At 63.3% G+C, this 22,436-nt stretch overlaps 7 protein-coding genes across 7 annotated transcripts; all 7 read left to right on the forward strand.

The window, feature by feature from the left end:
- Positions 1-783: 783 nt before the first annotated feature.
- On the forward strand, positions 784-1,131 carry LMJF_24_0940 (conserved hypothetical protein; the record flags this gene model as incomplete). The annotated part of the gene is made up of 1 exon (XM_001683557.1): positions 784-1,131. The coding sequence occupies one exon, from the start codon at positions 784-786 to the stop codon at positions 1,129-1,131; it is 348 nt and encodes a 115-aa protein (XP_001683609.1).
- Positions 1,132-2,172: 1,041 nt separating this feature from the next.
- On the forward strand, positions 2,173-3,369 carry LMJF_24_0950 (conserved hypothetical protein; the record flags this gene model as incomplete). Its single annotated transcript, XM_001683558.1, has 1 exon — positions 2,173-3,369. The coding sequence occupies one exon, from the start codon at positions 2,173-2,175 to the stop codon at positions 3,367-3,369; it is 1,197 nt and encodes a 398-aa protein (XP_001683610.1).
- A 1,177-nt stretch (positions 3,370-4,546) lies between these two features.
- LMJF_24_0960 (conserved hypothetical protein) lies at positions 4,547-7,495 on the forward strand (the record flags this gene model as incomplete). Its single annotated transcript, XM_001683559.1, has 1 exon — positions 4,547-7,495. One exon carries the CDS (start codon positions 4,547-4,549, stop codon positions 7,493-7,495), a length of 2,949 nt encoding a protein of 982 aa, XP_001683611.1.
- A 563-nt stretch (positions 7,496-8,058) lies between these two features.
- On the forward strand, positions 8,059-10,350 carry LMJF_24_0970 (conserved hypothetical protein; the record flags this gene model as incomplete). Its single annotated transcript, XM_001683560.1, has 1 exon — positions 8,059-10,350. The coding sequence occupies one exon, from the start codon at positions 8,059-8,061 to the stop codon at positions 10,348-10,350; it is 2,292 nt and encodes a 763-aa protein (XP_001683612.1).
- Positions 10,351-11,705: 1,355 nt separating this feature from the next.
- Positions 11,706-16,472, forward strand: LMJF_24_0980 (conserved hypothetical protein; the record flags this gene model as incomplete). The annotated part of the gene is made up of 1 exon (XM_001683561.1): positions 11,706-16,472. The coding sequence occupies one exon, from the start codon at positions 11,706-11,708 to the stop codon at positions 16,470-16,472; it is 4,767 nt and encodes a 1,588-aa protein (XP_001683613.1).
- Positions 16,473-17,236: 764 nt separating this feature from the next.
- On the forward strand, positions 17,237-19,222 carry LMJF_24_0990 (putative replication factor C, subunit 1; the record flags this gene model as incomplete). Its single annotated transcript, XM_001683562.1, has 1 exon — positions 17,237-19,222. The coding sequence occupies one exon, from the start codon at positions 17,237-17,239 to the stop codon at positions 19,220-19,222; it is 1,986 nt and encodes a 661-aa protein (XP_001683614.1).
- A 710-nt stretch (positions 19,223-19,932) lies between these two features.
- LMJF_24_1000 (conserved hypothetical protein) lies at positions 19,933-21,579 on the forward strand (the record flags this gene model as incomplete). The annotated part of the gene is made up of 1 exon (XM_001683563.1): positions 19,933-21,579. The coding sequence occupies one exon, from the start codon at positions 19,933-19,935 to the stop codon at positions 21,577-21,579; it is 1,647 nt and encodes a 548-aa protein (XP_001683615.1).
- Positions 21,580-22,436: the final 857 nt, after the last annotated feature.

Consider the following 22,436-nt stretch of genomic DNA (forward strand, 5'->3'; position numbering starts at 1 on the left):
TCCCGCTGCGGTTCCCTCGACTTACGCCGGCACCCGTGCCAGCACGAAACCTGCACATAGACCCGCCCCCGCCAAATAACTGCCAGTGTGCGAGTTGAGGCGATGGCCCTACTCCGGCTCATCATAGACTAGAAGCGCGCTACATGCTCAGCAGAAGGAACAAGCACACGGGGAGGAAGGGAGGCGAAGGCCTTCACAGACACGGTCGCTCTCATACCCTCCTTGATACGCGTCAGGTGGACGATCACCCGTCCTTTCTTACATGGCCACCCTGCGTATACACTACTGCCCACACATACACATACACACACACGCACACACACACACACACAGAAATAGAAAGAGGATGCAGAGGAGGAAAGGGAAAAGAGTAGGCGAAGGCAGCCTCGCCATCGTCCTCGCCACACTCCTCCCGACGTGCGGTGTGCTTACCCTTGCCCCCCTTCGTTGTTGCTGCGCCTTCTCCATGCACTCGAGGACGCAGCAGACGAGGCGGCGTGCAAAGGCCCGGCACGGTGTATCGCCACGGGCACAGTTAGCGGACAGCATACACAGTGGGCATCCATATGCACGCTCGCTTGCCCACAGCATGCCCTCCCTCCCCCCTCCTCCAAGTTCCGTCTGATCTCCACTGCCGATGACGCATGGTTCGCATATCCTCTCTCGTCCTCACCACCACCGCCACCGCTCCTCTCCCTCCCTCCTCACGTCTGATCTCATTGCAACACGCCCACATGCACTAAGCTGTGCAAGATCTACTGAGCGCGCCCTTTCCTCCCAACCATGTCCGCATTCATGGAGAAGTACCACATCGACAAGGCGCTCGGCACCACGTTGAGAGCCGTGCAGTCCGTGTGGGGCTGGACGCGTGAGCGGCTGTGGCCCATCTACTCCGCCGCCGTCGTCATCTCCCTCTTCCAGATGATCGCTGTCGCCTCGGAGAAGCAGATTCTCGCCGACCACTACTACGGCGACGTCGATGGGAAGTTCGAGGAGCACAAGGATGAACTCGTGCGCGACGCTAAGAAGCTCTTCAACGAGGAGGTGGCGGTGGCGGTGAAAGAGCATGTGTGGCAGCTGTCCCCTGCGGCGTTCTGTCGCGAGTACAACAACCGCCTTGGCAGCGCTTAACAGCTTGAAGAAAAGGGGAGGGGCTGGGGAAGGTGTTCTGACGTGCTGGCAAGCCCCAAGCGCCGATGCGGAGTGTTCAGGACTGTCTACCTATGCCTGTGTCGCTGCAGAAAGTCATGGCGACAGCGCAGAAGACCACATTCAACCATGCCGCCTCGCACAAATGCGCGCGTGCAAGTAGTGGGAAGTGGGGGGAGGTGTACCATCTGACTCCTCTGTCAGCTCTCGAGCCTCCCACCCTCCCTCCCTCTCTCCCCCCTCGACCCCCTCCCGGTCCTTCGCATGCCGTGTGCGTGTGCGGGGGGTTTTGGTGTGATCGACAGGATCTCATGGTGGTTTGCTCTGATTTGTCTGTGTGTGTGTACACGCGTGTGTAACGGTGTGTGCGTGTGTGTTTGTGTGTCGTCATCCATGTTGCTTCGTACGAAGAGGCCGGAGGGTCGATGGGCCACACCCACATACGCCGCCCTCCCTCCTCCGTCTCTTCCTCTTGGTGGAGCTGATGTCTCCTGCCTCGTGAGGCACCTAACTAAAAATTACGCCACGCATGATCGCACATGTGCACACATGCGTGTGTGTCTCAAGCTGTAGTGGTGCATGTGTGTGTGTGTGTGTGTATGCGCCTTCCGCCCTCTCCCACCGCGTGTATCAACAGCGGGGCCCGATCCCGGGTTTGTGGCTCGGTGCCACACTCTTCGCATGCCGTTCCCTCGTGGAGAGAGCATAGAAAGAGTGTGCAACAATGCCGGCGAGTGGCACTGCACTCACCCTCTCCCCTTCCTCCTCCCTCTACACCACAAACCACGACGCACGCTGGTGCGCACACATGCACCCATGCACATGTCAGCAGCTCATTGAATGGTCACGGAGAGCAGGGCCAACGCGGCGCTTGCCCCCCCCCTCCTCCTCCTCCTCCTCCTCCTCCCTCCTCTTCCTCTTCAAGCTCGGATGAGTCGCCCACGACGGTTCTCGCCGCTCGTGCACTCGCCCCGTGGGGCGTACGCCCAGACCCCCCCCCTGGCGGGCGAACCCGAGGTGGGCATGGCGAATGACGGTCGCATATTTGAGGAGCTCCTTGACGCCGAAGTGGCAGTGAACATGGAAAAGCTTAGGGAGGCGTCGCGCATGGGCATTCCGCCGGCCTACCGTGGTGTGGTGTACCGCTACCTTCTCGGGGTCGCCTTCACCGACAAGTCCAGCGAGATGACAATGGAAGAGTTGCAGGACAAGGACTTCCAGCTCTTGAACACTGCCTACACCCGCATGTTGGGCAACGGGGACGAGGACGACGACCGCGGCGGCGCTGGCGGCGGGGGTCACAGCGGCGGCCACAGCACTGGCGGCAGCGTGGCGGCCCTGCACACTATCAGAGAACTGCTGACCTTCTCGACGTCATCCGCGGCGGCGGCCGTGAGCGTGACGGAGGGAAGCGGTCCACTGCACTGCAGCAGCGGCTTTCGCGGCATAAGTAGCGGCGACGCAAGCGGCGGCACCGGTGGTGGCAGCAGCGGTGCGGGAACGGTGGCGACACCTTTTGTGTACCGCGGTCCGTCGGCTGTCCCGGCCTTCGGCCCCTCGGCCACTCTCGCCGCCTGGGAAGAATGCGTGACGGCGCTGCGGTACTGCGAGCCGTACAACGCGGACGCGCGTCAGTGGGCGAGGATGGAGTCCGCACTGGCCGCGCTGCAGGTGATGTACTGCAACGTCTCTGTCGATCACGTGCAGCTGATCGTGCTGCTGGCGCGCCAACTCGACCGGGTCGCCAGCTCGGCGCGCGACACCTTCTTCACTGTACACGCCCTCTTTGATGTGCTAACACAGGACGGCAACATTCTGCACGACGCCCACACGCTGCAGATGCACTGCGGCAACTTCCTCATGCTCTTCCGCTCCGTGCTGCTCCCGCTCTACGAGCACTTCACAGTGGAGGGGCTGACCACGTGGGAGTGGATTCCAAGCTTGCTGACGTGCTTCTTCGTGGGCCGCATGCACCCCGACGACGTGTTCGCGCTGTGGGACTGCTATCTTGCGGACATGAGCGAGCACCAGGCGATGGCGCTGCACCCGTACGCCTGCCTGGCGATGCTCTCGTCCATGACAGAGGTGCTCATCGAGGCCGGCAAGATCGAGCTTCTCTACTGCCTAGAGCACCTACCTCGTCTTGACACGGCGGCCATCATGCGCAAGGCGGTACTGATTCGAGAGTCCGTGTATTCCAAGGAGCTGCTCTGCGGATGATGCAGCCGCCACTGTGGCTGTCACTACCACTGCTGCAACCGGCTCACAACGATGGTCGACCATGCACAAAGATGGAGAGAGCGAAGGCTGCGGATGTGCCCGGTGAGACGCCTCGGGGCATCCATGTCGTCGAAGGCCCAGCTGGGAAGCGTGCTTGTATGATAAGGGTGGCGGCAGCTGCTACAACGCCCCCTCCGTGCGCTTGATCTCCGTTGACTTGTCACTTCCTGCACGTTGTTGGCCTCTACTGCCGTGGCGTCTGTCTGCCCGTCCCTCGCTGTGCTCCCTCAAGCTGAGCCCCCCACCCCCCCCCATTTTTACGGTCTTTGCCTTGCGTGCTGCGCCTCACACAACCCTCCCCCTCTGTCTGCTCTGGACCCTGTCATGAGGCGGTGTTTGGTGATGTGGACATGGCCTCGATTACGCCATGCATCGCCTTTCGCAGCGAGCACACACGCACACACAAGGCATAGGTACATGCCTTACCGGCCACTCATTGTCCGCTCTCCTCTGATACCTTTCACCCGACGTGGCCATGAAGGGGAACGGCGGCGGCGGCGGCGAAGAACCAAGGAGGAGGAGGAGGAGGAGGAGGAGGAGGGCACATCTCCTCGGCTCTGCTTCGCGTCTTGCTGCCGATGATGATGGCGTGGCGCCTGCGCTCTTCCGTGTGTTCTCGCTCACTCTCCACCTCTCTTTAACCAATTATGTGCACTCCTCTTTGGCTCGCTCGTCCTTCTTGCCAGCACGCCTTTTCGTGTGCTGCTCTTGCGCTGACTCTCTGCGCCTGCCCGACACTGTGGACGCTCGGAGTTGGCCGGCGACGAGGGGCGCGCACCGTCTCCACCCTTTCTGTGTGTGTGTGTGTGTGTGTGTGTGTGTGGTGGTGGTGGTGGTGGTAGTGCAGACGCCATTCGACTGTCACCCGCCACACCGGCACTCACAGAGACAGGCGCACTACCCAGAAGCGCGCAGCAGCAATAACGCACTACAATCACCCTTGCACGAAGTAGATAGACACTTCGATAGATTTGGTCGGCACGCTGCCGCCAACGACGAAGTCACACGCACACCCGAAAACAGCTGCGCGTGCAGTGGCACCGGCGGTCGTTGGTATCCTTCTTTGCTTTTCCAAGGGGTCGACTTCCTTATCGTGGCCACCACGTGAACTTGACGCATGTTGAGTCCTTGCGCCCATCGGGCTGCCCTGCTTGACTTGCTCACGTCCTCGGCAGCCGAATCACAGGAGATGGAGAATGAGAGGGCTGGGCTGCAGGCGGATCCCATGCATGTCGACCCCGCACAGGCGCGGCATCCGTATGTCCCCTCACTGCGACTGGCTCGCAGACCTTCGTCATCTTTCGTGCAGGAGGAGGAGCGAGCAGTAGACAACACGACGCCGGGAACCTTTGCGGCGGCCGCGGCAGCAGCGGCGCCGTCAGTCCACTCGTACCCTCCTGTGGCCCCGGTGAAGGGGGCTGCTCCCATATCAGCAAGCCACTGTGTGATCGAAGACAGCGTGCTTCGTCTGGGAAACGCACAGGCGCGATCGGGCGCCGCCTCGAGTCACGGACTTTTTACGGCGCACGAAGGTGTGGCCCGTCAGCCGACCTCTGGGGTGACAGTCGTGGAGGAGGAAACAGGCCGGTCTCTTATCCTGAGCTTCATTGACAACTGCATATGCGCCGGCGTGCCAGAGGCCGTGATCGCGGAGCAGGTGCAGTTCATAGTGTCCTCCATGAAGGAGTCCCTCGCTCTCCACGCCGCTCTGCATGCGCAACAGCACAAGGATCGCATTCGCGAGTACGAGGTGAGTGAGCTGACGGCAATGCTGGAGCGTCAGCAACTGCAGTTTGCGCAGCAGCACCCACAAATGGCACCACCTGTCCTAGACGCTGCCCTTTCCCTCTCCGCATCCTCCCAAATCCTTGCTGCTTCCCCATCGATGAGCTACGCGCCGCTGCCACAGCAGCAGCAGCATGCGCCGGAGGTGCGCTCGACAGCGGAGTGGAAGGTCGGTGCAAAGCCGCTCCACTACATGTCCATCTCTCGACGGCTTTCAGACGACCTATGTGTGGCTTCCGCTACCACAGACAAGCCCCCGCAACACTGCGCCGACAACGGGCGGCCCTTGCCGTCGTCCCGACGCGCGAGGAGCCAGGCAGCGCACATGGTGAATGACAGAGATGGAAGCTCATCGGCAGTGCCCGTCTTCTCTTGGCGTCCGCGCACGCCGGCGCACGTCTCAACCACAGAGACGCCGACGGCCCCCGTTGCGCGGTCTAAGGAGAACGCCGGCGGTGGTGCAGCCGCAGTGAGTAGCAGCACTGGCCACGCTTGCGCGCAGCCCCACACCCGCTCGCCGCCTTCGCGCGCGACCTCCGCGTCGCACCGATCGTCTCGGGCACGCGACTCTTCGTGCCATCACCACCCCCGTCACAGCCGCTATCACAAACTGTGCAGTGTCTACTATCCAAGCTCGCCATCATCACAGCCTCCCTCTACCCCTGTGGCACAAGCAGCGGAGATGGCCGCCTCCCCCGTCGATGATAGGCCTGCTTCCCAGCGGCGCAGCCCAATGGCAGAGTGGCGGCAGTGGTATACCCCCTCACAGCGCTACATGAGGCCGACGCACACCAGCCGGGCACGGCGGGAGTCAAAGCCGCCATCGCTGTCGCCCTCCCGCATCAATCCGCCAGCGGTGACCCGCGGTCTTCGCGACGAGGGGCATGTGAAGCGTTCATCTTTGCGGTGGGGCAGCAGTGACAACGCCGCGCTCTCTACGCAGGGAGCCGCGTCTGCAGTCACAGGACACCGCGCAACTGTGCAGAAATTGCTTGTCCGATCCACCCACAGCAGCCGCCTTCGCGCGGCGGCAACTTCGCGGCGGCAAACTGCGCCCTCGGTGTTGGCATCAAGGGCGTCGTGCGAGAGTGAGGATGAGCTAAACGAGCTTGGCAGCCCGGACACACCTCACGCTCAGGAATCAGTCGCACCGTGCGCAGCCGCAGTTGCGGATCACTCCCTCCGCGCGACTCCGGCGCAGATGCCCACTTCGGTGGTGCGTGTCGATCCGTCGTCGGGGCCACCGCCGCCGTCCCCCTCTCCTGGTGCGTCGAACCCAAACGAGCCCCGAAGATGCGCTCGTCTCTCCATCGACCCCGAGTCCACCCTCGATACCACCGGCAGCACCCGCGGCGGTGGAGACGGGGAGGTCGAAACGTCGCTGAATGCCGCTGCGGTGACGAACGCTGCGCCAACTCGAGGCGGCAGCGAGACGCCCCCAGCTTGTTCAGCGGCGCCATCGCCTGCATCGTCGTCAATGCCGGCAGCCGCCGTTTCCGCTTCCACGGCGCAGAGGTCGGCACCCTCACAAATCACGTGCGCAGCAGTGCAAGAGGGGCAGCCGGAACACCACCACTATCTGAAGGGTCAAAAGCCTCGACCTCATCGGCCGCCGCCTCCACCTCAGCCACGGTCGAGCTCCAGAGATGCAGGCTCCGCGCTAAGCCTTGCCGCATCTGCGGCGGCCGTTGTGGACGACGACTGCAGCGATGCCAGCGTGTGCGTCACCAGTCCTGAACTGCAGCTCTTCATGGAGCTCAGCCAGCGGCAGCTTCGGGAGACGAAGCGGGTGCTGGCGCAGGTGCCCACGCCGTCGCGTACTGCCTCCGTCCCGCACCCCTGCCAAAGCCCCTCGCCGATGTCCATCGTCGACGAGTCGCACTCGGGCGCACTGCGAGACCGTACCGCCGTCTCTTCCTGTGCACCTTACTCTGTTGATGCACAACAGACCCCCCTGCTCGCCAAAAGCTGGTCCGACCGGTCGCTGGACGCCGTGCGGGCGCGACAGCAGCAGCGGCTCGCGGATCTTCGCCGACGCTTCAGCAGCTACGACACAGCCTCGAGCGACACCATCTCGAAGAGCCCTCACGCTCTGCCTCAAAGGGTCACTCGTGCGCCTTTGTCTGCGTCTGTGGTGGCTGAGGCGCCGCATGATCTACAGGAGTTCAGCTCCGTCATCTTCCAGCCTCACTATGTGCACTCCGCCTCGGTTGAGAACTCACCGCTGGTTCAGATTTCTCCGACCTCGTCGGACGAGAGCATGCGCGACGGCTGCGTGTAGCGAGGTCGTGGAATGGAGGGACAATGCGGAGGCGCACTGCACAGAGGGCGGTCGACACCCAGACGCAGATGCACGCGTCCTGCTTTTCTCTCTGTCGTCGTTTGCTCTTATTGCCTCCTCCACCCCCCCCCCTCCGCCGCCGCCGCGGTTGTGTCACTGTGAGAGACCGAGCGTGGGAGGGAGGGAGGGAGGCGGCTGTGGGTGAGGGCTCTCTCACTGGCCCTCCCCCTACACACATACACACACACGCACCACCCCGCTTCGAGCGCACGCCATACGGTCATGCACCGAGGAAAAGACGTAAACCTACAGACACGCGAAAAGGCAAGTGCATATGCGAAGCAGGCGGTCACGTATGCGTGCCGCGAGCTCTCCATCACGCCGCCGTCCCACCCACCCACCCCCGCCCCTTCTCCTCTTGCACCCTCTCCACACCTTCTCCCTCCCTACTCCAGCGCGCTCCGCCAGCAAACAGCAAGACGGCGTGTGCACGTGTGTGTGTGTGTGAGCGCACGCATCAGTGGCCCTCTCTCTCCCCCTTACGCTTCGCTGCTGGTGACACAATGCGTGACACGGATATCACGTTCTGCCTCTTCCCTCTCGGAGTCGGGGACGCTGATGTGACAGTCTACGGCGAAGCCCCTCTCCTGCTCACCGCCAGCGCCTCCATCAAGTCGATAGAGACCATATCGAGTCCCTCCGTCATCGATTTAGGAGGCGGCCCGGCACTGTGCGGCACCGCCAGAGGCGTGGCAGACAGCAAAGCGCTGCTGAGCGCGCAGCAGCGCCGCATCACCTTGACATCTTCATCGTCTGCAGCTCCTGATCAAGACCAGAACGCGGCACCGGTGGAGGCGGTGGTGGACCTCACGGCAGCCGCGGAGTCCTGCTTCTCGGCTGCCGCCGTCAACATGCACTTCATCGCCGCCAATCATCTCAGCGAGCTCCAGTGCGGCGCAGTTCTTGCGCGGTCTGGAGCGGTAAAGAATCAGTCCGCAGGTGCCGCGATCACCGCGCGGTCCACTGGCACCGCAGGCCTTCTTGAGCCCAGCACTGGCTACCTGGAGTGTTGTGGAGGAAGGCGCTGCTACTACGTCTGCCCGGTCGAGGACGGTCGATACGCCGCGGCGGTGATGCTGCCTGCCGTGGTGTGGCGTCGGCTTGGCGGTGGCGGCGACGGCGCTGCCTATGCCGAGTGGCTCGTGCACGCGGCTCTCCGCGGCAGCGTCGTATCCGCGAACAGAGTCATTAGCGGTGACTTGACGACAACATGCGCTGCGCACACGCCTCTCCACACGCGGCTTTTGGGCAGCCCACAGGACGTGCAGTGCAGCATGGACTCGCAGGTGCGACTGCTGGCGAAGGTTGTTTTGGATGGCACCGCACAGCCGCGCGTGTTTGCAGAGCGCCAGTTGGCGCTACGGCGCCTGTGCCGCGAGCAGCAGTCGCCGCTGCGCACGCACCCACGCCTGTGGCGGCGAATAGAGCAGCTGTTGCGGGCCGCCACAAGCTCGACGGACGCGGCGTCTCTCCGTGGCGTCATGCCGACAATGGGCCTGCCGAGCACAAATACGCGCTATGTGCTGACCGCGTCAGCTGTGTGGTACCGCGGCAACCCTCTCTACCACAGTAGCAGCCCCATCGGTGCCGCATGCCGACCGGCGCAGGCCGCTAAGCTGCTGCGCTCTGCAGCGTTGTCCGCAGTGCTGGAGGAACTGAGAAATGCGGCCGAGGCTGCTGGCAGAGGAAAAGGTAGTGTAGGTGGTGTGGCGTACGCTAGCGCCGATGATGCCATCACTCGACTGACGGCTGTGTGCCTGCTTACGAGTGCGCCCAACGACAACGAAGGTAACGCCGGCACAGACACGTGCGTTAGCGGCTACGTAAGTGCGCCGATGCGCATCACCTCCGTAGCCCAGTCGGTTGTCAACTCCTCCAGTGTCACCTCCACTGCCGCGTTGCCGCTGATCTCCCTGGCCTTCACAAGCGCTTCCGGTTGGACGGTGGCGCTGCTGCTGCGCGGCATGCGCACCCCCTTCCTCGGCGCCCCGCTCTCCTCGATCTTCAGTGGTGTGCAGCTGCTGGTCGAAGAGCACTTCGAATCCGCCGTCTTTGTGAGCCTTGTGAGTGAGGCCACCGCGTCGATGCGCACGACATGGAGGCGTCCCGTCACACTGGTCTCGCCGCTCATGGCGCAGCTGGAGGTTGCCATCCTTGATATCCGAGTTGGCCGACGCGGTGGCGCGGCAGTCGCAGCAGGTGCACCGACACGCACACGCGATGTTCTCCTGTACTACTTTAATCACCACGCAGCCGCATCCAAAACCGCTGCCACTGCGGACTCGCCATGTTCGCCTCCGCCCTCCTTCCTGTCGCGGCGGTGCAGAGCAGCGCACGGCGACGCCACTTCAGGTGTGCTGCGCCTCCGCTGTGCACTCGGCGAAGGTGAGGCGTTCGGACCCGACGGATCGCAGACGGTTCACGGAGGCGGCGCCGCGGTGGAGGCCGTGCTGCAAGCAGCTGCGCGGTATGCACAGCTGGCGGCCCGCGTGCAGCGCTGCTGCTGGGGTGCAGGGGCGAAGCGTCGCCGGCCTGGTGGATGCGGTCCTTCCCCCTCGTCTATGTATGCCCAGCGCCGCTCCCAGACGGTGCACTCCGTGTTGAGCGGCAAGGACGTCATCAGAGTGGTGCAGGCGGTGCCGCACTGCGCCTCCTGGGGTGGTGGTGTCGCCGGGCATGCTGCAGAGTACGCTGTCACGTACGCGGTAGTGGTGCTGGAGGCGAAGAAGACGCCCGAGGTGGCGCATGACGAATACCGCGCTTTTGCATCGTGGCTGCTGTGCAGGTGCTGCTAGAGAAGGGCGGTCGAAGTGACGCATAGAGCGCCGTGCACGAGTGGCGCACAGCCGGCGTTCCCTCTCACCTCACACACATGCGCACAGATGGGAAAGAAGGGTGTCTGAGTGCGGCTTCGAGTATTACCGCACGTGGATGGCTGAGCCGCATGGACTGCATAGACTGCATAGACGACGGAACGTGCACGCACGAAGCACGGAGTACAGGAAAGAATCTGAAGTCGCGTGCCTCGCGTCTAGGTGGGCGCCACCCTCTTGCTCGCACGCGTGTCACAGGGGAGGGAAGGGAGCGTGGCAGCGAGCTCGTGCACACGGGTGCGCATGGAGGTAAGCCACGGCTGTCCTCCCAGCGTGGTACTCATGGTTGTAAGCTATGCAAGACCCTTTACGAGCGCGGAAGCGCTGACCGCCTTCACGCCACGCCTTTGGCGTGTTGCGCGTGCATGGGTGTATACGTGCACATTTCGATGCGCCGTGACCGCAGGACGTGCGAAGCCAACGCATCCCCTCACGCGTCATGCAACGCCGCTGCCCCTCCCACCCACCCACCCCCCCCCTCCTCTGTCCCGACACACACGACCTTCAACTGCCCCGATGCCGGCTTTTATCGTTTCTCTCTCCTCTTCTTCACGCCACGCTCGCCTTGGTTACATCCGCGTAGGTTTGCCTGTCCATGTACGTCGACGCTTGCGCCTCTGCATCCATCGGAGACAAGCGTCGACAACGCATACTAGTGTGTGTACTTGTACGTAGGCGCCTCATCCTGTATCCACGCGCACACGCGCGCGCACAGCCTTCACTGAAGAGCACACGCGGTCGACGAAACGAGCGTGGTACGTCCTTTGCTTGCTTGCTTACTTGCTTGCCTCGTGTGCTTGTCGAATCCTTCGGGCATTCCCTGGAGGGCAGCAGTCATCGCCGACGCGGCTCAGCACCGCTCCACATCACTCACTGCGCACGCCTATAGATACCCGACACAACCGCGTCAGCCAGGCGTGTGTTTGTCGTGAGCGGGCACCTGTGCCCAACGCCACACGAAACGCGAACGAAGTCGCTCTCCCTTGTACACTTCGATTTTCCGCGCCTGTGCGCACACATGTCGGTGTGCACCTCGACGACCGCGAACTCCCCACGTGCCGCCCTTTAACTCTAGTTAGCCCCTCCCCCCTCCCCCTTTCCTCCTGTTTTGTGTTTTTCCTTGTGCTTTATCTGTACTTGTTAGATCTACAGTGGGCGCTTGCTTCCGTGACGCCGTCTGCTAAGACGCGCGCTGGCAAGGCAACGTGCATGCATACACCCATACGTTCCTCTCTTCCTATTCTCCTGCCCCCGCCTCCGCTTCCCGTCCTCCAAGTATGTTCGCCACCACTAGCCTACCCTCCTCCACCTCCTCATGGCGCCATCATGTGCAGAATCAGGAGGAAGACCTTGTGCGCGAGCTCATGCAGGCCAGCAACGTGGATGCCGTACTGGCGCGCATGGAGGGAGACCATTTCCGCCACCTGTCTCCCATCATGCGCAAGCTGACCTCCTTCGACCCCGATGTATCCCCAGCACCTGCCTTTCCTCGCGCCGGTGCACCGCCGCCACCGCCACCGCCACCAGCACGGGAGCCATCCGCGCCACGCACCTACGGTGGCGGTTTCGGCGGCAGCGTGGGCTGGGATGCGCAGTCATCCCAGTCGATACTGCAGCCCTCCGACCTCTATGTGCCGCGGTCGTATCAGCCGGCCTCACCAGCCTCTACCTCGTTCCACCTCGGTATGCGCGATGGTGATGCTGCTGCGTGGGCATTGCCAACAGCGCGTCAGCCGCCGCCACCGCCGCCGATGCGGACACCGTCATCGTCTGCGTATGGTGGTGTCGCGCGTGATCTACTCGACGCGTACCGGCGCCCGGCTGGCGAGGCCACCGCTGCCGCATCTCACCTTGATCACGAGATGGAGTCCCGCTATCAAACGACGATCGACTCATGGCTATGCCCCGACGCTGAGATGCAGGCGAGACGTGCCGTGCGCGACGAGGAGAGGCCTGGCGCTGGTCGCCATGCAAGCCCGCCAGCCGCCTCGCAGCAGCTGCACGCGGACCCCGCTCTCGAGCACACCGCTGCTGCGAGTGGCATGTTGCCGCCTCCAACAGTCAGCAGCTCACTGCCTGCAAGCGCGGGCCGCTACCACGGTAGCACTGAGGGACGGTTGCCGCACGTGACGACGCGGGTGACATCTGCGTCACCGCACCGCCCCTCCGCATCTCTCGTTGGCGAAGCCACGGGTGATGTGGGTGGGCTCGAGAACGCTGCGCAGTCACGTATAGCTCGCCAACTGCAGCTGCTGCGCAACTACCGCCAACTGGCCGAGTTGTGCTCGCGCACTGACAACCCGAGCACTGACCTCTTCCGCGCCTTGCCGTCGGAGGAGCTTGCGCGCATGCAGGTAGAGCAGCTGAAAGGGCTGGCGCAGCGAGAGCAAAGTCCCATCACCGTGAACAACAACTACTACTTCAACGGCAGCGACGACAGGCATGGCAGCAGCCGGCGCGGCCGCGGCGTCGATGGCGGACGGTCGCGCGGCAGCAGCGACGATCCTTTTGGGGTTATTCACGGCAAGCCGAACACTGGCATGGCGCCGGGCGACGCTCGCTCCGTGTCGGAAGTGTTCACGGGAGACAGCCACCTCCACGGCGTGACGGGCTACCGCCCATCCGGGGCCTTCTTGCCGCATTCACAGAGACCGCCGCTGCTGCATTCGCCACGCGCCGTGCCGCTTCAATCGCCGCAGCCGTCTTCCGGGCCGGACTCTCCCGTGGCGACGCCACCGCTCTCGCAGCGCGGCGGCAACCTCGCCCCGCCCTCGCCGAGCCGCTCACAGCGCGGCCGCAGCCATGGTAGTCGACTGTTCGATGCTCACTACACCCCGACGGCCACCACCGAAGAAGCCGGCTCGAGCTACGACGAGGGGAACGCTGAGGACGACGATGAGGACGACTACGCCGGCGACTGCATGGACAACGGCGGCAGCGAGGACGAGGAGTACGACGACACCGGCACGGGGTACAGACGCCCGCCGCCGCGCATTATCGAGCGCGAGCAGCACCGACGCTTTCACAACGTGAGCAACGGCGACGACGCGTCCCCGTCGAGCGCTGCGGGCGGCACGACACAGCCCCCGTTAGCCCCAACCACCTCCCAGCTGGAGCATCAGCGTCACAGCAGCTACTCAGGCGACTACGTCAACAGTCAGTCTTTGACGACCATCAACGAGCACGTCCAGGACGCAAGCAACAGCGCCCCGCCTCGCATGTGCAGCGGCTCCGCCATGTTTGCGGGTGGTGGCGGGCGGAACAGTACGGGTGGGGGTCCGGGCAGCGACGGAGGACGATACAGCGTGTCCAGCGCCATCAACGTTCTTTCGGGAGATCAGGAACTACGCGCCAACGCACAGCGGCAGAACGGCGGCAGCAGAGGCAGCCACGGAGACCGCCGCACCTCTCAGCACCTCGCCGTACCGTCGCCGCGTTCGCTCCAACAGCAGCGGCGCAGCTTGTCGACTGGCTCCAGTCCGGTGGCGCCACGTGGCGGCGGTGCCTTGACAGATCCGGAAGTGTCGCCGAGCTATCTCCCACTGCATGACCCCTGTCGAGCAAACCGAGAGCGCGAGGGCAGCACGCAAGGATCGCTTACGTCTGTGAGTCGTCGCGGTGGCAATACGGAACGCCGTACGCGCCCGACGCCTACACCGGAGAAGAGTCCCACCGGGGGAAGCGGTACCAGCGGGGCGACGGCACCCTGCCCTCAAGGCAATCGCCAGCCCAAGGAGCGTGGTGGCCCAGACGGCAAGTCGTGCTCTCTTTGGATGGACGGGGCCTGGCGTAGAGGGCGGCGGCGCGGCGCTGACGCGAACGACGACAGCAACAGCGACGACCACGACGTGGACAGCGTGCGCAGTGGAACCTACGGCAGCGACAGCGACGATAGCGCGTGCGATACCCCCGGTAATCCGCAGCTGCAGACACACAGGCCCCGCTCCTCGGCGCAGCGCCAGCGACACACAAGTCGGCGCCACGGCGAGTCGCGTTCGGCCCTGGGTCGTGGCAAGCGCGGCAGCTGCCGCCGTGGGTATGAAGACCGCGACAGTGATGATGCGCCGACGCCGCGCGGTAAAGTCCGCTTCGGTCGCAAGCACTCCTCTGCCACGACGCGCGCGTACCCCACACAACGTGGTCGCCGGGCCGGGGGCGACGGCGGCGGTGGCAGTGGTGTTCGGCGCCATGACGCAGACGGCGATGGCGTGGATAACGTGCGGTCCGCTGCGTCCTACTCGTGCAGCTACACCACCAGCTCCGACATCAGCGACTACGTGCCGGGAAGCTACTACAGCCCCATCCGGTCAGGCCATCTAGGTGGCGGCCGCAGAGGCGCACGTGGTGGCATGATTAACCCGGGCAGGCCTCTTCGTGCCTCTACGCAGCTGCTGCAGCCCCACCCGAGCTCGATTCGCAGTCCTGTTGGTGTGCAAGGTCGTTATAACTGCGGGGGGCGCGAGGGCGCCACTCAAGTGGTGTACGGCGGGCGCGGCCGTGGGGGGGCCATGCTGGGGCCGCGCCAAGTTGGCGTGCCTGGCGCGTCCGCATCCGGGGCAAGCAACGGAAACTGTCAGAGCCTTGGCTCGCCTGGTCGATATCCTGCACTAGCGGGAAGCGGCTTGCCTGGAGGTGACCGCAGTCCGTACCGCGGCGGCGGTGTTCTCTCTCACCAACGCGTGGCGTACCAGCAGCAGCAGCGACTGCGCGGCGGCTTGCACCCTGCCGTGGGCGCCGGCGCACGAGGCCCGAGCATGGCCATGGCCGGTGGCTCTGCCGGGCTGGTGGGCGGCCTTACACGCCTGCCGGATGGCCGCGTCGTCCCCGTGGCATCGCCCGAGGCACGCTGGTACCAGCAGGCAATGCGCATGATGGCGGCTAGAACCCCTGGTGCGCACACAATATCACCGATGAAGATGGAGCAGCCGATTCGGTACAACCGCAGCCCCGACGTGTATCCAACTGGTCTGCCTTACGCTGCGCGTCTCGGCGGCAGGCCCTTCTCCGTGACTCCCTCGCCCGTTAAAGTCGGTCGTGCGGCGTCGCCGTCTGTGGCTGCGAGCGTTTCCATGACAGCCCACAGCAACTACGGTGCTGGCGACAGTAGTGCGCACATTCAGCCCGGCCTGCTCTACGGCTCCCTCCTTCCCAAGGCCCGTCCTAAGACAGCGATGGTGGTGAAGGAAGAGCAAGGTCGCTCGCACAGCGTTGACCCGTACGGCGACGCGAGCCACGCGCCGCTGCTCGATCGTGGCAGCGTCTGCCCCGTGCAGCCGGTCCCCAGCAATGGCAGCCAGCCATGGTGCCTCGGCAGCGGCGACAACTCGGAGGTGGACGCGTTTCCGATCGCAGGCGTCGCGGTGAATGGAAGCGCGAGCACCAGCGTGCTGCCACTAGCATGGAAGTCTAGCGGCTCAGGCCGCGTGGTCAGCCGCACGGGGCACGTCCCCGTCGCACCGCGCGGCAAGCTGTCCTCTCACTACGTTCCACCCGGCTCGCTTAATCAGCGGAATCAACCGCAGCAGCTGCCGTCAGTGCACCCTCAACAACAGCCGCCGCGAAAGGCGACAGTGACGAGTGCGAGCTCGCCTGCCGCCTCACTGTCGCGCCTGCCCAGTGACGCCGCAAGGCCGACCGTCGCGGCGGCGAGTGTCATCAGAAAGCCGTCGCCGCAGAAGCAGCAGCAGCAGCAGCAGCAGCAGCGGTACCAACCACTGAACCCCACCGATGCTAAGCGGAACGACTCTGTGTTTTCTCTCCAAAGTAGCCGCCCGCGCTACAACGAGGCCCCCACGCCGGCGGAGATGTACAGCAAAGCCATTCAGTCGCGCCGCGGCAGTCTCGGCGGCGCCAACACGCAGCAGCGGTACGTTCCTTTTCCAGAGACTCTTGAGTCAGCGAAGCGCAGTCGCCGCGAGGCCGCTCTGCCGCAGCAGCAGCAGCAGCAGAGCCTACCAAACTCGAGTAAGCGAACCGCAGCAGTTCGCAGCGCCACCTTGCAGCACTTTCGTATCAGGTCGCTGCAAGGGTACAACGTGCAGTGATCGTCATACACATAGATTCATGTCTGTAGGTGTTTAGCTCTCCTCCTCCGCGTGCGTGCTTCACCTGCTGGCTCGTATTGCGACAACAGCATTGTGCTCCTGTGCGAGCCTCGTCTGTCCTCCCCTGCCCCCTTTTCCGTTGTTAGATACACACACACGCACGCGCGCACGCACACACACCTCCTCTCCGCCTGTCTCTGGAGACGGCGCGCACTCTTGTGTTGGTGCGCGCGAACTTGTTCGGGGGTTGTGCCGCACGTGCTGTTTCGCGGCAACGGGACGGCGACGCCTCATCGTCCGAACCCCGCCCCTCCCCTGCTCTTCGATATCCATGCGTCAACACTCTCTGCCCGCGCCTGCTCCTCCACATCTTCCGCAACACACACACACACACACACACACACATGCGCATTCTCGCTGTGACTGACGCACCTCTTCTGCTCGTGTACGGCCAAAGCTCGGGAGATCGACACCGAGACGGCGTACGCGACGTTGTATCGTTGACACGTCTCACCGTGCTCAAGAAGAGTGGCACACACACACACACATACAAGTAGGCATAGAGCTATAGAGCAGCGCACGCAGAGAGGGAGAGACGAGGTTCGAGTTTGACCGAGCTGGTCAGCTGTAATCGGTGAGGACTCCTGACCTCCCCACCCTCACCCGCCACCGCCCTCGGCACTCCGGCGACTCAGCGGCTTTCGTTTTTCGTTCATCACATCCGTGTTGCACACACAGACGCACACAAACCTCAACACAGAGAAATGGCGGCAGTGGCTGCATCGGCGGCTGGCACGGCGAACCCCGAGCCGAGTCGCAGCGAGCTGTGGGCAGACAAGTACAAGCCGCACTCCATTGCCGAGATGTGCTACCCCGTCTGCGCGAACAAGCTAAAGGCGTGGCTGGAAGCCTTTACACCGATCGCTAGTCCCAGCGATGATCCGAAGAAGCCGCATGGCGTGCTCCTGTCCGGGTCCCCAGGTGTGGGCAAGACGACGACGGTCTACGTGGTAGCGCACGAACTGGGCCGCACCGTTGTGGAGTACAACGCGAGCGACTTCCGCAGCCGCAAGTCGCTCAAGGAGAACGTGTCGGACCTCATCAACAACCACGCCTTTTCCGCGCGCGCGACGTCGTATACAAACGTGATTCTATTAATGGACGAGGTGGACGGCTGCGACATTGGCGGTGTCGGCGAGGTGATCGAGATGCTCAAGTCCACCCGCATCCCGATCCTGTGCACGTGCAACGATCGCTGGCACCCCAAGCTGCGTTCGCTGCTCAATTACGTGGAGGACATGCGCTTTAGCCACCCGCCGTGCACCATCGTGGCGAACTACCTCTGCGACCGTGTCCTGGCGCGCGAGGGTATTTCGCTCTCCAAGCCGCTCCTGCAGGACATTATCAAGAACTCCGGTAGCGACATCCGCAACATGCTCAACAACCTGCAGCTCTGGTGCCTGAGCCGCACCTCGCTCGAGCAGCGGCAGCTGGCCGAGTGCGCCGCGCAGTCGACGAAGGACAGCGATGCCGGCCTCTTTGGCGCCGCCGAGTACTTCTTGCTGCAGGGCACGTCGCGTGGGGAGCGGCACTCCATGGCGGAGATGCAGGCCTGCTACTACAACGCCGACCTAGTCGACATGTTTGTGCAGGAGAACTACCTGCACTACAACCCGCAGCCGGTGGATGGGCGGGATTGGATGGAGGCTGTCTCGCAGGCTGCTACATCGATCTCGCGGTCGGACGCGGCGCAGAGCATCATGTATTATCAACAGAACTGGTCCGTGTCCCGCTTCCACGTTTTGTCCTCCAGCATTGCCCCGTGCGTGTACACGCGCGGCAAGTACGAGACCTTCATGACGGGGCAGCAGAAGTTCTTCGACATGCAGCGACCGGTGAAGTTCCCGACGTGGCTCGGGCACAACTCCTCCGCGAACAAGAATCGCCGTCTGTTGCGCTGTGTCGCCATGCAGGCGTCGCACCCTGCGAAGGGCGTGTCAGGGAGCCAAGAGGACGTGGTGGCAGACTACATACCGCACGGCTGGGAACGCCCGCTGACGGTGCCGCTGGCGACGAAGGGAAAGGACGGCGTTGCCGAGGTCATTGCCTTCATGGATGAGTACCACCTCATGCGCGATGACTGGGACCTCGTGCAAGCGTTGCCGCACTACAAGCACATGCAGTCGCCGAGCTCCATGGCGCTGCCAGCCAACATCGCCACCGCCGTCAAGAGCGCCTTCACGCGTGAGTTCAACAAGACGCATCGTCTTGACAGCTTCGCAAAGAGCACGCTGAGGCGCGGCGATGGGGAGACGCAAGATGACGACGAGGGCGATCGGGGTAACAGCGCCGGGGGCAATCGCCAAGCGGGCAAGGTGGTTGCGGACGGCGTAACGGCTGTGCGCGTCACAGGCGGCCGTGACGCGGCTGCCACGAAGAAAAACGGCAAAGTGGCTGCGGGCGCTGCCACGACATCGACGACAGCAGCAGCGACACGCAAGCCACGGGCCAAGAAGAGCGCCCCGGCTGAAGGAGCTGCCAGGCCAACTGCGAAGAAGAAGGCCGCCACGAGCTCGACGCGGGCCACGGCTAAGGCATTGACGGCGAAGACAACAACAAAGCGAAAACGCGCGCGCGCGGCGGCCTCGGAGAGTGAGACAGAGAGCGTGTCGTCGTCACCGTCGTCGTCATCCTCCTCATCTGCGTCCTCTTCGAGCAGCAGCAGCAGCGATGCCTCTGACAGTGAGTAGAGAAGAAGGTGTTGGAGGCGGTCTGAAGCGTGGCACTCGCCCCACCCCACTCCCGAAGAGAAGCGTCCCTCAGCTTCATCACCGATGCCAAAAAAACAAGGGTGTGTGTTTGTCTTCGTCTGTGTGCATGGTGCGATGACACCTCTTGTCAACTGCCTTCGTCTGTGTCACCGTTGGCCGCCATGTGGTGTAGTGGTAAGGGGGGGAGGCTGAAATGGCCCTCTTGGTGTTGATCTTGTTGCGGGGTGCCGCAGGCAGCGAGCAAGGAAAAGCAAACCACTCTTGGGCGCAACGCTTGACTCGCATGGATGCGACCCGTGTACAGGAACATGCATACACACACACACACACACATGTATATATATATATATATATATATATATATATATATACATACGTGTGTGTGTGTGTGTGTGTTTGGTGGGCGTTCAACGGCCATCTCTCTATATGATGCACGTCTGGCAGTCGATGCCCTTCTCGCCAGGAATAACCCAAGCGCAAGCATCCCTTGAAGGGAGGAGCAACACTCTCTCGCCTCTCGCACCTTCCTTCCTTCTCTCATCTCACGGAGTGCACGTACGTGCACACGCGCACCGGCAGCTACAAAGGCAGCAGAAACATACAAGCCGAAAAGGACTTGGAGGGGTCCGCGACAGCTCTCTCCCTCCACATACAACACACACACACACACACACCTCGCGGCTCGAGCAATGAAGAGGCGGTGCGACTTGCTTGAGGTTCACAGCGTGGCGGCCCGACCGCACAAGCGAGGCGGCACCGAGACAACGCGGGAGCACCACTTTCCTCTCTACTCGCACCCTATGTTTCGTGCCGCGCGGCACAACGCAAATGCGGTGCAGGATGCCGTTGCGGAACAATCCGACCGCGTCGATCCAGGCGCGCTCGACGCGGCTCTTGAGAACATGGTGACACAGCTCGTGGAACAGCGGCTGAGTCGGCACGAGGCCGAAGGGGACACATCTCCCACCCTTGCAAAGAAGAATTTTATCGTCACCGAGAGTGAACTGCTAGCGCTCCTCGCCGAAGCGACACACGCCACGCCACTGTCACCGCGCCCACAGCAACCGCCGTCGGCATTTCCGCCCAGTAGACCAGAGGCGATCGCGGCGCTCGCCGCTGCAGCCGCCGCGTCCTCGCCACCACCGCAGCAAGGGCCGTTCATTCCGAATCAGGGCTACCACACCACACACCCTCCTCTGCAGTCCAACGGTGACGCTGAGCGCCGCGCGGGGCCACCGCCGCGCACCCAGGCTTCACTCTTCAGCGGTGCAGCCTCGGCCTTAGGTGGCGACGAGCCGGACGAGCTCAACGTTGTGTCGGTCGGCGCCCTTCAGCAAGCTGCTCTAAGAAGTCTCGGGCACATGGACGAACAAGCGGCGCCGCGTCTCCCGCCTCTGTCCGAAAGTGTGGCATCGACGACTTCGGGTCCGACGACAAAGCAGCGGCATCCTCCTACGATGCCGCTCTACTCACTGCTCCCGTGCCTGGTGGCTTCACCAGGGCTGACGGCGGCGTCGGTGCTTCCGGCCATCGTTTCTTCATCCCTGAACCCGTCACCGTCTTCAGTGACGTTCCGTGAAATGGACCGCTGCCCGGGTACCGGCACTGGCCTCGTCGCACAGCAGTCTGTGGACGCGCAGCAGCTTCACCAAGTCCCCGACGCCGTCTTCGCCGCCATGGACGTGCTCATGGACGGCAACAACTGCTGCATGCGGCGGCGAAAGCGCCTGGTAGCGACGAACGGGAACAAGGCTGAATCACTCTCGCTGAATCCGAGGTGCCTTCCCGGAAGCGGAGGCGGCGCTTCAGGAGGCTCCTGCTTCGCCTTCGGATGTGGCAGCAAGGGTGCGAGTCTCAACCGCATGTACGTCCCTGTAGCGCAGAACACGCTGCCTGCCCCACCGCCGCCACGCACCGCCTCGGAGGCGAAGGCGCGCCGCATCCTGGAGGGCCAGCGGCGCAAGCAGCGGCTGCACGATCAGCAGCAGCATCTTGTGTCCAACTCCTTTTCGCTGGCTGGCGGCGGTAACACCGCGCCGCTCAGCTCCTCCCTCGTCGAGTTTCGCAGCGACACTACCAGTCTACCAACAGAGCCTTTCAGATGGCGTCACATAGACCGGTCGGGCTCACGGACCCACAGCAGTGCACACCCGGCGCCGCTCCCCGCCGCCTCTTCTGTGAGCCGAAGCGCCGCTGTGGTGGTCGGGACCGCCTCGACTCTACCGCTTACCCAAGAGGCCTCACTGACCTTCACTCTTCGTGACATTGCAGGTGAGCCCGTGTACATGCAGGCCATCAGCGCTGCGAACCGCTGTTGGCCCGCGTCTTTGATCTGAAAGAAGCCGCAGGGCTCAAGTCGCACATTCGAGTGCATCCGTGTGCGGCGACACGCGAGACCATCCGCGGAGGGTCACTCCGTCCGTGCTTGTCTGCTCGTCCCACGCGCATGTTTTCTGCGGCGTTCTCTCTCTCTGTCGGTCTATCCGTCGGTCTCTGCAAGTCCTGCGCATACGGCGACCGCTGCCGCCGCCGCTGCTGCTGCTGTTGTCGCCAACTGCTATCATAAGCACTTTCCATCGCGTTGGTTTCTGCTTCGGGGCCTGACGTCATAGACAGAGCGATGCGCGCGTGGGTGCATGTGGGTGACTCTGGAGAGAGACGCGGGTATGTGTGTGTGGGGGGGGGATATGTATATAGGTGTACGTGTATGGTGTATACCCATGTGTGAGAGAGCGAGAAGACAGCACGCATGTAAACAGAAACTCGTACCTGAGGAAGCAAAGGGAAGAACAGCAGGCGTGTGTGGGGGGGGAGCGCACCGATCGTCGCCTGCCGTCACGGGGATGACGGTCGCGCCCGTTATCGTGTGTGTGTAGGGGGGGGGGAAGACATAGGGAAACTGGCGACAGGGTGCCTGAAAGGGGGAAGGGCGGATGAGAAGGAGGCACGCATCCCTATGAAAACATAAAAAATGAGCCGGTGGAAACGAGGTTATAGAATGGCGGCCTCTTCGTGAGCATTGCCCTCGCCCCTCCGCTCACCATCCCGCTCCATCCTCCTCCGGGCCGTTGGACACTCATCCGCAAACCCTTCCGTCCCTATTTCGCCTTCGCTCTCGGCGAGGTTTTCCAGTCACTTGCCTGGATCGCCGCTGCCGCATCCTTCGTGGCTGGTGCGCGCTGCCCCAGTAACG

This window comes from Leishmania major, chromosome 24 (assembly GCF_000002725.2).
Source record: "Leishmania major strain Friedlin complete genome, chromosome 24".
Classification (NCBI taxonomy): domain Eukaryota; phylum Euglenozoa; class Kinetoplastea; order Trypanosomatida; family Trypanosomatidae; genus Leishmania; species Leishmania major.